Source organism: Haliaeetus albicilla, chromosome 22, assembly GCF_947461875.1.
Source record: "Haliaeetus albicilla chromosome 22, bHalAlb1.1, whole genome shotgun sequence".
Taxonomy (NCBI): Eukaryota; Metazoa; Chordata; class Aves; order Accipitriformes; family Accipitridae; genus Haliaeetus; species Haliaeetus albicilla.
In genome coordinates this window covers 24,643,223-24,658,820 of record NC_091504.1, presented here as the reverse complement: position 1 = coordinate 24,658,820, position 15,598 = coordinate 24,643,223, and the positions used below count along the sequence as shown (strand labels likewise).

Sequence of the window (15,598 nt, the reverse complement as noted above, 5' to 3'; positions counted from 1 at the left end):
GGGGACCCGGGGCCGGGGACTCGGGAGAGCCTCGCCGTACCCCCGGCCGGGCGCTGGCTGGAGGGACGGGGCTTTTCCCGGGTCTGGGTGAGGAGGCTCGGCCTGGGCGTTTGCCGTTCAACACCATACGCAGAAGCGTGTGTTTCTGATGGGTTTTTTTGCTAATACGGCAGCAAGCTCTGGGTTTGAATCTTGTGTGTGAGGAGAACAGGGCGGGTTTTCCTTCACACGGTGCAGTGACATGAGCCTCCCACCAGTGCTTGTCCACCTCACGTCTGTGTGTGTATATATATATGTATATACTGTGTGTCACAGAGCTCATGGCATGGAGCAGCTCTCCTACATGCCGACAGCAGCGAAGGACACTTCAGCGTTATCTCCAGCACAGTGATACAATCAACAGTGTGATTGCAAGAACAAACAAATGGATAACTCATTTCCAACTCATGCACCTGTAGCAGAACACGCCCATATCAAATGTTACGTGTTTTAACACCTGTCATGTGCTTGTAAAACTATATTGAGGAAGGATTTACTTGCCTCTTTCCAAGAGCATTTGCACGTGTTACACGAGGGCAGGCACGTCGAAGAAGCGAGCCTTCGCCTGTGGCTGGGCTGCTTGAGGCTGAAGGAGAGCCCAGGCCTTGCCCCAGCTCTTCAGTCTCGAGCGGACATTCGGCAGCTTTCCTTTTACTCCTGGTGAGCCACAGGCTTGCGAGCACGTGAGGATGGTGACCCAGCTCCTGGGCAACGGTCCAGCACAGCATCAGCTTCAGAGCTGGGTCTCTTACCCCTTGGTAAGGTTAATTAGCTGTGGCTTGGCACTATGCTAAAAGCACAGATAAAGCTTTTGGCCCGTTCATCCTATGTGTGACCACGTGAAGTACACCCCGCAGCCAGCCTCCGAGACGCAGCGGCCTTGGGAAATTCTTGATGGGTGTCACAGAGGGCAGCACAGACTTGCTCTTTTCCTTCTTTTTGGCTTGACATTATCGTGCCATTAGAGGTTTTGAGGTTACAGGATAAGTCTCCCAATGTGGACAGTGCACTCTAGAATGTGAATTTTGTATCCACTTCCACTTTTCACCTCTTCATGTCCTGCAGGTTGAGTGACAAATGCGATTATTTTGTTTAATGCAAACATCTATGGCTGGGATGGAGGTGGACCAAAATACCATCTTAAGAAATCTTGTATTGGCTGGCTGGGATAGGTTTTTGCCTCCCTTCCCTCCTCCTCTTCCCCTTCAGGCAGCACCAGCCCTTTTCGTGTCCCTTCAGGCAGCCGTGGCCTGGGACCTTTATCCTTCGCAGCTCCTGCCCCTACAAATAGCTGTACTTTTCCACATCCTATTCCTTCCAGGCTGTTTCATAGCCTATTTGAAATGCATCTTGAGTCTTTTGCCTGATGTTAAGTGCTGTTGCGCTACCAGTTCTGCGAAGACACAATTTGTATGAAAGTTGCTGGAAAAATACTGCTCATTTTCAGCTGTTATCCTCCAATATATTTAACACGGCATGGTGTAATGTTTAGTAGGTAATGCATTATTTTAGAGAAATGCTTCAAAGACTTGCCTTTGAAAAGATTTCAAAACTTAGTGTGATTTACGTGGAAATGGCTGATCTGTTTCCTGGTCTGTGTAGCACTGAGCTGATAATCTGGATCTCCATCTTTAGGCCTCCTATTTACCAGTGGTCCTTTTTTTTTTTTATTTTTTATTTGCAATTTCATGAGAGCATTTCTTTGCTGATATTCATGAGGGAGGGAGAAGAGACATAAGTAACTGATAGGAACTACTGAAATGGCTTTGTCTAAAGTTATAGACAACTATATATCTAAATTCCACACGCAAAAGAAATATTCAAGCAGGGGAAAAGACATTCTTTATATTTGTTTTCCTTACCCACCAATAAATATTTAAATGGTGTTGATGACCTCATTCTTTTTTTTTAATTCAGGAAAAAAGTTATGCTGGTATCTAGAAGAGAGACCTGGGGAATTTCCTACAGTGCTTTATTGCTTAGCCTTCAAGCAATTAAATAGCTGCAGAGATGTTTCTAAGTCAAAGCAATCTCCTTGTTCAGCTGTTAACAGTCTGTTTGCTTCCTCTGTAGTGATTTCATTTATTGAGTTAGTTAAAATATAAGCATGTTTTATTTAAAAGGAAAAGGTTCATAACCTGGAAAGAAGCTGTTGCTTACAGAGCGATTTGTGCTCAGTGTTGCCTCACCTGCCCCTTTCTGGCCGGCTGTAAGAGCAGAGCTGGCTCTTTAGGAAAAGGTGCTCCCAATTTTCTCTATTTGCCTTCATGGCCAGCACCATCTTGTTTCAAAGCAGGCAAGGAAAAAAAAGGAGAGATGCTCAGATTCAAATCAGAGCAAGGAAATCCATTTTACTGTCTCTAACTGAATCCAAGAGTACAGCCTAATTAATTCCGTCCGAAGGAAGGAACATGGTGCAGAGCAGAGGCGGGACGCGGCAGCCCTCCTTCCTGCTCTCCCTTGGACAACCCTTTTGTTATGTCCCAGCAGGAGCCTGGTGGATGCCCCGTGGAAGATCCCGATGGGTGCCAGCGTTCAGCCGCGTGTCCCTCACAGGGACTGTGTGACACTGGAGCATCCCTGTGTGTCCTCACACCACGGCTGCCCTGTCTGCTCCAAGCCTGCCTGAGGGTGCTCCGACCAGGCAGAGAAGCTGCAGCGTGGGTGGACGACACGTGAGCTCGGTGGGGATGGAGCTCTGGGGCCAAAGGAACGCACGGTGAGCCCCGGCAGGCCGGTGTGGTGCATGGTCCCACCTAACCCTCCGGTTCCAGCCCTGTGATTTAGGAGCTGCCAGTGTTGTAGAGCCTGTTACCAAAAGAGCTCCTAACAAAGAGCCCTCCTAAGAGTGGCTGCTTCCTGGGGGCAGGGAGCAAAGCATGGCTCCATCCTGCGCTGTCCAGCCGAGGCTTCCTTGGTGCGTGGTCCAGGCGCCTGCTGACAGTGGCACCTTGCAGTGCTCCTGGGTGTGGGTGCTAGCAACAAAGCACCTATTTTTCAATTACTTATGTCATTGGGACCGGGCTCACTGAAGTCTACTGAATAGGTTCCTCTTCCCAACAGCTGCTTAATCTGTGACTGGAACAGGGTAATGCACAGGATGGCAATGACGGTAATTACCAGGAAGCATTAGTAAAAACCTGTGCTTGAGAAAACGCAAAGGGTGTGTTTGCCTTTCTCAGAGGAAGACTGCTGTTTGATGTTCTGCTTTTATCTTTGGCAGTTGCTAAACAAGAGCTTGGGAACTGGCACCTGACAGTAGGTGCATGGGGAAGGAAGAAGAAACGGGCTGGCAATGGGAGATGACCCCTATTTGAGTCCAGATATGCATCCCTCTGCTCACTCTCTAGCATGACAGTGGCAGCTGGGTCTGGACACCCACCCTGGGGCTGGACACCCCCTTGGCCCTCTGAGTCCCACTGCACTGTGGTCAGAAATTCGAGTCAGGATGGGAAAAATGCATGGTACACACATATCCACAGTGGACTTTGGGCAAGGACAAAGGCCTGAGCTTAAATGCAGCTCCTGAGAAAAGGGGTGACCCCAAGGAGGGGTGAACCCAAGGAGTGGTAACCCCAAGGAGAGGAGACCCCAAGGAGAGGGGACACCAGGGAGACTTCACACAGCTCTTTTCCCAGCTGTCTGACCCCACGTTACAGCAGGATGCGTATTTATGTACAGATATGACTACATGTATGGAAAGGCTGCTAATTTTCAAAGGTAACTGGCTTAACTGATAGAGAGGACAAAACTCTTGCTGCTATCTGCACAGCTCGCTCTCTAGGATGCAACAGGATTGTATGGAAATGTAATAGCCTGCAGGGCCAGTGAGCCCAGACTGCCTACTGGCATGCATTTCTCTCCATTACTGCAATAAAATGTTAGATTTTGACCACAGAACAAGGAAAAATATTCTCAGAGCCTTCTGTGTCATTTGGGAACCTGAACATCACTGACTTTTCATTAATTTATTTAAAGTTATTTGGAAAATTTCACCCTACACATCTCAGGATTCTTACCATGGTTTTTGTGACGGTTTTGTAGGTAGTTCCAGTTAAATGTAACTGTTGCCCTTTCCAGGGGAGTACACCAACAGGAAGCTGACTCGTATTTACATGTAAAGATGTGAGCCTGAAGTCCAACTAGTTACAAAGCCAGCATCAGGAATTAGTCATGCAGTTGTTTGTGAAATTACAGTCAACTAGGAAATAGCAGCAGAAAAAATTAATGTATATTTCCAGGTAAGTGAATCATACTGAAGAGTTTTGTTTGTATACAAGAAATACATCACCTGCAAAATTTCCCAAGGCATGAATTTATCTCCCAGTTATCAGGAAGGAGCCCGCTGCCATACTGACACACTTCACTACCAGTGATTGGGTGAGATATCGCTCTCAGTTCAGATCTGTCCAGAACTATTAAAATCTGTTCAAAACAGACTGAGGTATGTTCAGACTTCACACAGAGTATACCTAGACTCTGCATTGCTCAAATCTAGGGGCCTATACCCAGACACTGCAGTATGTTATTTTGAAGTTTTTGCAGTTTTTACCTGTGGATCCTCTTGCTGATCAAAATGAGAACTCAGAAGTAGTGGTGTATATATTTGCAATGGCAAGGATAGGGAGAAAAAACAAATTACTTTCTGCATGTTGGTACAGCCAGTTCTCTGACACTCGTGTCATCCTCCAGTCTGTCTCCTACATCCCAGACTCTCTCCAAGCGTCCATGGAATCAGTTAATGCATTCTGAGCACAAACACAGCAAAATTGGGTTTTGAGAGCTGTGCTTTTGAAATCACTTGTCCTGTGCAGGACAGGTATACCTGGTGGTTTCTGCCTTTTTCCTCATCCTTCTGCAGCTTTTCCTGATTTGGGGATAATTCCTTTTTCTAGAAGTAGGTCAAAGCAAGGGGACAGTAGTAAGTCTCAATCAGTGGTGGAGGAAGAGAATTTTCGCAGATAACAATTGCTATGAGAATGTGTTGAATCGTTAAGAATTAAACATTAATGAAACAACAGTTCTCCTTCCACGTTACTCTTCTCCCCACCAGGCTTTTGAGTGAAGATTAAATATTGTCTTCCCTGTTTTCTGCAGGGGGCAAGGAACACAAAGGTCTTGTCTTTGCTCTGAAATAAAGGTGAACTTTTAACATGAGCTACCAGTGCTGGTGGAAACTGCAGGAGAGATAAGGCACTTTGCATATTCTGCTTATTGATGGCAGTGGGGAATGAGGAAAGGGTAAGAACAGGATGAGCATTTCTCTGACTAATCTGGGAGGAATACAACGGTTTGTCTCTGATCAGACTTTACCATATGTAGCATGAAATGAGAATAGATTTTGCCCAAGTGAAAATAGTGTTTCTACACGTTCACCAGTGCTTGCTTTGCTCGCCGTTGGCTGTACAGGTTGTGTTGTTGGGATTTTCCCCTGACAGTTCTTGGAGCATGCAGGGCGGGCTGTGAGCTGTAGAGGCACAGCCTCCTCGAGGCTTGGAACCCCTTGGAAACTCAACCCTGCTTTCTGTCTCCCTTCACATCCCATAGCCAGGTCCCAGCATGTACACATGCTGTGTTGGCCTCAAACCACACAATGCACTCATCAAGCACCCCCCCCTTTTTTTTTCTGTAGAAAACAATGCAGGAAACTTTCTCTTGCAGCAGCTTAATTTACATTCTCATCCTTCCTGGAAGTTTTCTTCTTAAATCATGCTTTTGTCCTTTGCATAACCTTAGAAAGTCATGCCATTTTTATAAAGGAGCTATGAAATTATTGCAACAAGTGCTTGGTAAACAGGGGCCTGCCTGGCATGCCCCAGGCAGCGAGCAAACCTCTTGCAAAAGGCAGCTTTCTCCCTGGGCTGGGCAGCTGAATCCCAAGGGCATTTAAAGGAAAATTTTCTGTTGCTTTCACCCCTACCAGCTGGCCAGTGTGAGGTGTGAGGGAGTTTGATGCAATGCTGTGATTTTATACCAGCCATCTGGCTGAGGCCACACTGTTGGTGACCCGGTGGGGGCACGGGACCCCTGTGTCCTGAGCCCTGGTCTCCTGCATGGAGGCAATAACCAGGGATGCCCCAGGCACAAGTCCATTGCAGGAGATTGCAAATTAAAGGGAGTGGGACTCTTGCTGAGGTGGGAGGGTGGCAGAGAAAAGCAGAGACAGGCATGGAGCAGAAAGGAGAATGAAAGTGCCTGAGGAAGCCAGCCCCTCTCCAAGTGCCGGCTCACAAAGCCATGGCGATCGCGTACAGTTTCCTCGTGGAAAAGGCAGATCAAGGGCTTGTAGAAAACGAGCACTGTCTTCTCCCAGCACTGCTGTAGGAGGCTTTGCTGGGACTGTTTCTAAGACAGCTCAGGTAGCAGCACTGCAAAATGACTTTTTCTTCCTTCCAGCAAATGCTGCCTTACCAGCCTGAGCTGGTGGAGAACAGAGAAACACATTCAGCCTTAATGGATCTTTGGTCTCTGTAGCAGGAGAAAAGTATTACAAGCTGCAGCAATTCACTGTGATCCAAATAAAAACTCAGCTTGCAGGTATTGCAAAATGCATTCTTGGTGCTGTGCACACACTGCAAGTTCATCACCTGGAAAGGAAGGTCCTGCACACAGCCCCGGTATAGATACCTACCGTCCAGCTCTACCGTTATTGTACATACAGTGCCAGTTACCACAGCTCTTCACGCTTGAGTCCTAACTATCATAAAGTAAACCTGCCTATGAGGAGTTAGCGAACCCCCTGCATTGAAGATGGCCGTGCATCTTCTGAAGCTACTGCAATGCAGCCACTTCTGGGGGTGGTGAAGTGCCGCGCTGCTATGTGTGCTCAAAGTATTTCTGAATCGGATTCCACTGGCCACTGAAAAATGCTTTAGTGCCTGCAGCAGCTGCTGAAACTAGGAGGAAATGAAATATCTTCTTCTGGATTAGATATTGCAAAATCCCTCATCCCAGGCTGTGTGAAAGTTCAACTGCTTCCTTTGTTCATGAGGTGAAGGATATTTTTGTGAGCTCTAGTGTCTGATTTTTTTTTTTTTAAAAAGAGTCTTTCTCTGTTTACTGGAAGTCTAAAACCTCTTTGTACTCTTAAAATCAGCTTTTAGCAGCTGGGCTTTTCATTAAAGGTGCTGATAGGTCATGTGTTATCGCAGGTGACCTTCAAGAACAGTAAAGAGCAGGTTTTGATCCTGAAGGTGATGGTGGGAAAAGATGAAGCTCTCCTACCGGCATCGTTCCAGGCAAGGGCCCCCCTTGGCTGTGCCTGGGGCTCCTTTCCATATCTCTTTCTTGCAGCCATAGTACCTCAAGGGTGGTTTGAGAACTTTTTCTTTCTTTGCCTTTCCCTGGTGAGTTTGCAAGACGTCAGTCAGTCTAAATTCTAGCAGTTCCTCCTGTTCTGGGCATAGAAAGAGAAATGCCTGATTTAGAGTCCCACACAACTGCAGCCATGAGATGTACAGGTCACTAACCAGCCTGGACCTGACCTGTGTACGTGGTAAATGATGTTCGTAACATGGCTCCTTCTCTTTTTCATATGCGTGCACTTGTCGCAAGGCCATTGCTTGTTAGACTTGGAAAATGGCTGTGGTGGAGCTAGTGAAGAGCTGCCTTTGGCTACCCCCAAGCAGCCACATGCTCAAACTCTACCTCTGGCTCTCGTCGGACACAGTGAAGGATTGGTCCAGGCACTTGTCCCACCTAGGCTGCTGTACTCTGGTTAAACACACTGGATTAAGTTATTCCTGATCTACACTGAAATGAAAAGAAAACCAGACCCTCGGTGTTTATTTGTCATGGATATTTTACACTCGCTGGAGGGAAGCTGGTCTTGTAACGGAAATAGTGGAGGGGACAGCCCGGGTGGACAGGGTGGACTCCCTGAAGCCACTGGATGACCTACCCTGTCCTTCAGGCTGTGGGCTATTTGGGGCAGGGACTCCCCATGACTAGACCTTAGTCACTTTCTGTGTCACAAACAAAAGTATTTTGTACACCCGGAGTGGCTGTTATATGGTGGTAGTGATGTTCCTCGAGTAGCAGGAGGCAGAGCTCCACCTTTGCGAGGTATGCGTGGCTTTCTTGAAGCAGGCTGCAAAACAACTGCAGTGATTATGGAGGAAAACTTGCATTTCCTCAGTCTTGTCAAAGCTGGATGGTCTGCTCCTATATATCACTTGTTAATTTATCATCTCTTTTGTACCTTATAAAACGACTAAAGAAAAAAGTAACTGCTGTCCTCAAAAACTATGTAAATATATGGTGATGATGAAATAGCAGCACCCAGCAATACTTGCTGAGTTTTACTTTTCCCAGCCAGACCACTCCCAACCTTCAGTTAATAATTACACATAAAGAGGTACCGATATATGGCAGGATGATATGGAAGTAGTAGAAGATGCAAAGTAAACTTGACAATGTAAGGAAAACGGTCTTTTGTTTTGTTTTTTGTAAGTGTGCTCAAATGTATCTAGCAAAGATGTGGAATTAATAGTCTCTCCTAATCAGTTATCCATCCTTCCCAACAGGAAGGAGGTGCAGTAATGCTGTTGGGGAGTGCTTGTGTTGGGATCAAGGCACGGCCCTTCTTTCAGATTTGCAGGTAACATCACTTTAGACTAATGTGACGTGACTCATTAATCAATCTCTTGAGCAGACAGTTTCCTGACATCAAACTTGACAACACCAAGGCAACGATACTGCTATAACAACTGCAGAGCCTTGAACTGCGCTCTCCGGGACAACACCAGAAGTGTTGTTATCTCGGAGTAGTCCCTGGCCATTCTCCTCCCCAAACCTCTGTTTTGCATTGCAGTGACCTTTGCTTCTGCAATATGCTTTCTCAATAACTAATTATTGAGTTTTGACTAGATTTTCTCATACTGTGCTTTACCTGAGATCCCTGTCACCAGCCAATCTCCCCCAGAAACTTGGCTCTCCAAACTGCATGGCTGGCTCTTCAGCCTCAGATGACTTGCAAACCTCCACGTAGTTTCACCTTCCTGTTGTAACATTTGATTGTATGTTTTCCACGTCCCCCTCCTGCCTGGATTCCCTGAAAATGGTGAAATACGGCAAAGCTTTTGGAACTAGCAATTGCCGAAACCAAGGCTGTTTCCTACTCTTGTTTTCACCAGCACCCGCAGTACCTGCTGATGTGGAGTGATGTGCTGTCTGGACCTCCCCTGGCCATCTCCTGCGCATATAGAGATTGCAGCTCCTCTAAGATCTTAATTGTCTTTTGCTTTTCCCATTCAGGGTAAATTTGTTTAAACTTTTACATTCTTGGAAATAAATTGTGTTTTGTGTTTACTCTGAAACAGTAAACCAATCAAATGTGCTTTGCTGAGAGTCTGGTTTCAGCTATTTCTGAGAGCCATGTAACAGAGCCATGTAAAGGCGAGCTTGGCCCTGGCTTGGCTCCCAAGGAGAAGTCTGTGAGCGTGGGTATGATGACAGGGAGTCAGCAAAGGGTTTTGCCACCTCGGCACAAGCGTAAAGAATAAACTCGCTGGACAAAGTGATTTCTTCTCTCTACATAAAAACCTTACCTTTTGAGCCAGGTAGATTTAACAGCACGTGCTTTTGCTGGACCCTTTGTGAACAGCAGGATGGAGGGTCTGATTCTGGGGCTGTTGAGGGCAGCGAGCTGCTTTGCCTCGCCTTTCTGCAGGGCAGCTCCTGTCTAGCTTCATGAGCCAGGAAGTGCCCTGGAGATGCCATCGAAGGGTTTTTCCCACCAAATCTGCACATGGGACCGCAGTGCGCTCTGGATAACTTTCCTTTCCCAACGCAGAACAGATATCCAGCAGCAATAGATTGAACTGCAACGAAAACGCTTCCTTTGTCCCCAGAAACTGCCATCCTGCTGCGCAGGAGCAGCCTCATGTGCTCATGAAACACAAACCACGGCCCTGCTCACGGTATTTTCTGGCCATCCAGAAGGAATCTTCTTGTTTGGCTTCCCATTCAGATTCTGGTAGGGCGTTTCTGGTAGATGAAAAATCATCTGCAGCTGTTGCTGAGGGTTTTGAGACACCAGGTGTAATTGGAAAATGAAAGGGAAGGCAGGGCTGAGCCTCTCAATTTGGGCTCCAATAATGATAATGATTCACTTTAGGCTTCATCAAAGAGGAGGGGGAGGGAGGTCGGAGAAGGCGGTTTGATCACACAGATGCCCATCAGCCAAGTCATAACCTGAGGCACGCTAAAGGCCGCAGTTCAGTGAAAGGACAGGCTTTCCAGGGCTGTAATTACCGTTCCTGCCGTGCCTCCAGGCAGGGGGAGCGGGTCCATGGGAAGAGCTGCTGGTCGCCCTGGGTGGGTACGGACACCTGGCTCAATGCGGGACAGAGCACAAGGCACTTGGAGCTGAGGCTCTGTTGCATATTTACACCTGAGAAGCTTTGGGACTTTTTCAGTTACACCCCAAGGATGTGTTTGTTCATCCTTTGCTCCAGCAACGTTGGCATCAGCATCTCCCGCTGCTTTCTGAGAGCATGCAAATATTGCTATAGCTACCAGAAATCCATTTAAAATGAAGTATCTTAGCAGATGGGACAAGGCAGTAAAGAAAAGAGATTTGTAACAGCTAGCACACACGTCGAGTTGTGCCTGATTTGTGCTTTACAAGAAGCTGTGTTCTTAATCAGTTTTTGGACCTGGTGTGAGCGCAGCCCAAGCTGCAGGAAACTCCGACAGGCACGTCTGTGCAATATAGCCATAAACAAAACACATCCATCCCTGGAAATGTATTTTAGTTCACAGCAGGTGTTGCTGCCCCAGTGACCTCCCAGACAGCCAGGGAAGATGAACTGACTCAGTCGCAGGGCCAGGCTCACTTCCCGGCATTATTCTAGCAAGGATGTGATAAGATGCTTCTCCTCCCCAGCTCTCTGAACTATGGCCTTGCCATCTGCACTCCAAAGTATTTGCATGTTACAAGCAGGGGGGCAGGTAAAAGGCACACGGTAGTTTGCCAAATTACGGAATTTCTGCCGGCGTTACTGGGTGGAGGAGGAAGCTCGGGAATGCCTGTGCCCTGCCTCCATCTTCAGCATATTTAAACACGGGAGTCGTGCCCGGAGCTGCATCTCTGCTCAGCCTCCAGTTGCCCTGGGGAGGGAGGAGCAGGCTTGGGGAAGATGAGCTGCGGCAGGTACCCAGTGGATGTGAAGGCTGTAGGCTTGATGCAATGCAGAAAGCAGAAGGTACTTTAATGCTTTTTTTGTTGGGGGTTTTTTTCCTCCTTAAATATTTACAAATCGGGAAACTAGAGGGCTTTTTGAATTATTCTTACAGGGGTATACTTGCTCATTTCCCCACAGTATTGGGATCACAGCCTTGTGATCTAGGACCGGGGTCTTGGACTTGTTTTTTAATGGGCTTAATATCATAAGAAAATGGTTATCTTCCATGCTGCTCTCTTTCTGTTCACAGTGTCATAAAATTCTTCCAGTTTTAACAATGATTACCCATTTGGGACTCTAAAATTAAGGAAATATTTTTGTAGGTCTAGTGTTTAACTTAATTTTTTAATGTGACAGTCTTGCAGCCTGAAGCCAGAACTAAACCACAGATCCTGGCAAATGCTGATTGCTTGAAAGCATCCAATATTGAACATTGTAATTTAAAAAAATGCACTTCTTTTCCCTTTTGTTTTTTTCAGAACTACATGATGTTTGTGTCTTGGTCAGATCAGAACAACATTCTCATCTACCGGACATTTGAAGACTTTAAGAGGTTCCATGTAAGTGAATATTTCCCTGAAAAATACGATTCCTGTCCTGGGGAGGGGGAAAAGGAGCCCAGCTATGTGTCAGGGCTGCGAAGCACCACTATTCTCTCCTTCTCCTCACTTTTAGAAAGAGCTGAAGAGAAAATTCCCCATCGAGAGTGGCTCACTCAGGAGATCTGACCGGACAATACCCAGGTTTAAAGGTAAGGAGAACAAATCTCTGATGGACCAACAAACACGACAGAGCTGTCAGGGACAGTTGTAACCGATGACATAGACTTCAGTCTCTGAGTCTGACCTCCTCTGGAACAGATTAACAGTTTGCTCCTGCTCATGGCATGGTACTGCTGGGTTGCATCAATGTGCTTGGGTCTATTACAGACTTAAAATAACCCAGAAAGACTTTTTTTTTAATAGATAATTGCACTTGGTAAATTAATATTACACTTTAAATATTGGCCCAGAGCTGCTTGCAACATTTAAATGTGAACAAGGATAAATTTTAGATATTTAAAAATTGTATCAGGCACTATCGAAAATGATAGGGAGGCAGAGACAGCTGCTGTCTCGGCTTCTTACAGTTTGGGCTTTTGCGGGTAAGGGTGGTAGGTGAGGGCACCCCCATCTTCAGGCAAAAGATGCTGCTCTCAAGACATCCAGATCCGTTGTTGTCTTACACCAACTTTGCTCCTGTTATTTTAAAGATGCAAATGTGAAGCAGAGGAAGAGTGGGAAGCTGAACAGGTGCCTGGAGATACTGAAACTGCTGGAAACTTACTCCCAGGAGCTGCTGAAAACGGATGCTAAAATCTCTCAGGGTGAAGATGTGATTCAGTTTTTCAAGGCACAGACCCAAGACCTAGATCCCTCCTTTCCTGAAAACAGGTATGAAATCATATTTGTATTTTTTGTTTGCATGTATCTTCATGAAACAGAAATGTTATAGAATATGGGTAGAAGAGAAACAGCGGTTACATACCAGGGCAGCAGAGCAGGGAAGTTCTACTGAATGCTTTAACGCATGTTTGTGTTTCTGATGCCTAAGCTTTTCTTAGCTTATTGCATAGATGATTTTACCAAAATCAATACTAAACTCAACCTTCAGTGAGTTTTCAGTAAACCGATATTAAACTTTACTTTTCAGTGTTGTGATAATGCCATCAGAAATTGGAGCGGAAAAGAAAAACCAGCCACGGCAGCAGCTCTCCTCTATTACACATCCCCAGGCATCCCAGAGCTACAGGTGCATCGAAACCTTTGAAACCAAAGACACAAAGAACAAGACTTTCAAAGTTGCTAAGAAGGAAATTGTTGAAGTGCTAATCAAGGACATGACTGGTATGTTTGATAGGGATTCTTCTGTTTCAGGGATGGATGGTGTAGATTGATTCATAGCTTGGCAAATACTGAGTCAGTAGCATCACAGGTGTGGGTGGGTGTTTGCATATGTGTGCTTACCTGGCTTTACATGGGAGGAAGGAACAAAGTGTCAGTATGGCATTGGCCAGGCACTGAGCTACTCTGCAGAGTGTCCCGCCTGTCTCTTGTGGCAGAGCAGCCCCTACCCGGGGACTATGGTCATCTGTCTACTTGCAGGCTGTTAAAAACCTTTTTTTTTGCTGTTTGCTGCAGGATGGTGGCTAGTGGAAAACGCAGACAAGCAGATAGCCTGGTTCCCAGCCTCGTACCTGGAAGAGATTGACGTCCACAAGGACATCCAGAATGCCTTGAGCTCAAATGAGGAGGGTAAGTATGCTTCTGATCCTGGGACACCACATTCTGCCTTCAAAAAATGAGTTCTGAAAAAAACCCTGCCACTTTAACCATTGCTTGGAGTCCCTGCCTGGATCTCTGACTTTTCTGATGAGCCCTGCCACCAGCAGGGTCTCTGAGCAAATCAGTCACTCACAGGGACACTTGCCCTGCAGCTCTCACTTGCTCCCCAGGGCTGCTGAGCTGGTCTGTCACAGGGATGGAGGCATTTTCTCCGCAAGGCGAAACCAACCTCCCCCTTCTCTCTGCAGGCAGCCTGTACTTTGTTGTGCAGGCCTATGAGTCCCAGAAGGCAGACGAGCTCTCGCTGAACAATGGTGTCATCGTGGAGGTGGTCAGGAAATCTGACAATGGCTGGTGGCTGATCCGGTAAGGAGGCTTTTCCGAAGCGCTCGCTCCCTGAGGGAGCCGGTTACCTGCTGCAGGTGCTTCTTGCCTGCTCCTCCACAATCAGGGTGCAAAGGGGCTCCCCCTGAGTTGACTGCCCTTGGCTAGGGATGGTTTTCCCCTTCTTCATGCCCTGTGTACAGCATTGGGCTGAGTCCCCTGGGTGCTCTGCTCCCTCCCTGTGGTCTGAACTGGGAGAAGGGCTCTTCTCAATGTTCCTTTTCATCCTCCCCCCTCAGATACAACGGCCGTACCGGCTACATGCCCTCCATGTGCCTCCAGCCCTACAAGAATCCTCACCACAAGCTCCAGACCATCATAAGCTGTGGGCTCAACGTCTCCACCCCGAACCTCTGCTCCTCCCTGACGGCTCCCCAGCCGCGGGGTGAGGCTGCAGGACAGCACAGGGTTCAGGCTTGCTCTTCCCTTGACCGGACTGAAGAGGACATGAGCTCTCAGAGAAGCAGATCACAGTCTCTGCCCAGGGCCAGCTCCACCCCAGACCTGGAGTCAGACAGCTTGTCCCTCAGCTCGGGGAGCAGCAGCGAGCAGGGTGGCCGGCTGAGCTGGAAGCCTGACTTGTCAAGATCTCTGCCCGAAGTCGAGCAGGCCAGGAGCTCTCCCATGGGACATGCCTTGGCCACGCACAGCAGCAAGTCTCCACGCCTCACCCACAAGGACAGGAACGATTCTGGCTTTGTGGAGTCATCTGCGGCTGATCTAAGTTACTCCCTCACTGACCCAGACTTGGCCGCTTCTGTCCCCAAGGTGCCTGCGCGCCCCTCAGCCCACGAGATCCTCCAGAAGTGCAGCACCGTCACGAAGCGAGCCGTACAGCAGTCTTCTTCCCGGCCGGCCCTCCAGGCTCTGCTCCCTCTCCAGAGTGTGCACTAGTGCCCCTGGGGAGTTGGGGGGGGCGGGCACAGACCCAGCCCTGGGCCAGCACCACAACCGAGCCAGGCACGCTCCTCACCAAAGTCCTGCAGGAGCCGTGGGCAGTGGCACAGGGAGCATCAGGGCTTGGGACTGTCGCTTTCCAAGGACACTGTTAGATCCTGAGGGAACATGCATGTAGACGTTGCCTCCCTGGGTAACAGCGATTTGTGCTGCAGCTTGCACTGGGAGGCTGGGGACCCAGGAGGGGATTTACTGGAGTTAGCAGGAGAGGTTTTAGTGGTTTAACTCATCAGGGGATCTGCTGAATGGCTGCGAGAACAAAAAAAAAAATAATCTGTTGGCTAGGAACCTCATATCTCTGACTGTTCCCTGCAGTGACGTCTGTGCAGGCACAGAAACAAAAGTGGTTGTAGTACAGCAGCTTGTTTCTCAACTGAGTAAGGGGGCCAGAGCTCATTCTTACGAACAAAACATTCCTCTTTCAAGGGGGTCTGATTGTTACTGAAACTCACACCAGTTCTCATCCTAAACTCATTTGCTAGAATTGAGTTAGAAAAATAGTTACAGGAAAACTTAAGACTCTTATATAGATTGCTACCTTTAATTTTAGTTATTCTCCTAGGTATCTGTTAATTTTTTTGAAACAATTTAACCAACTTGTGAGGTGGTTTTTGTCTCTAAAATAAAATACACATAAATATCTACAAAGACTGCTTGTTTTTTATACTTCAAAAATTTGCCAGCTGGGGAATCAAAATTGCGTTTATC

General features: G+C 47.4%; 1 protein-coding gene across 1 annotated transcript; it reads left to right on the top strand.

Annotated features, from left to right (window-relative positions):
* The first annotated feature begins 11,060 nt into the window (after positions 1 to 11,060).
* Positions 11,061 to 15,508, top strand: NOXO1 (NADPH oxidase organizer 1). Its single transcript, XM_069810500.1, has 8 exons — positions 11,061 to 11,246; positions 11,705 to 11,785; positions 11,901 to 11,976; positions 12,478 to 12,658; positions 12,918 to 13,111; positions 13,406 to 13,519; positions 13,798 to 13,915; positions 14,173 to 15,508. Exons 1-8 carry the CDS (start codon positions 11,181 to 11,183, stop codon positions 14,825 to 14,827), a joined length of 1,485 nt encoding a protein of 494 aa, XP_069666601.1. The 5' UTR covers positions 11,061 to 11,180; the 3' UTR covers positions 14,828 to 15,508.
* Positions 15,509 to 15,598: the final 90 nt, after the last annotated feature.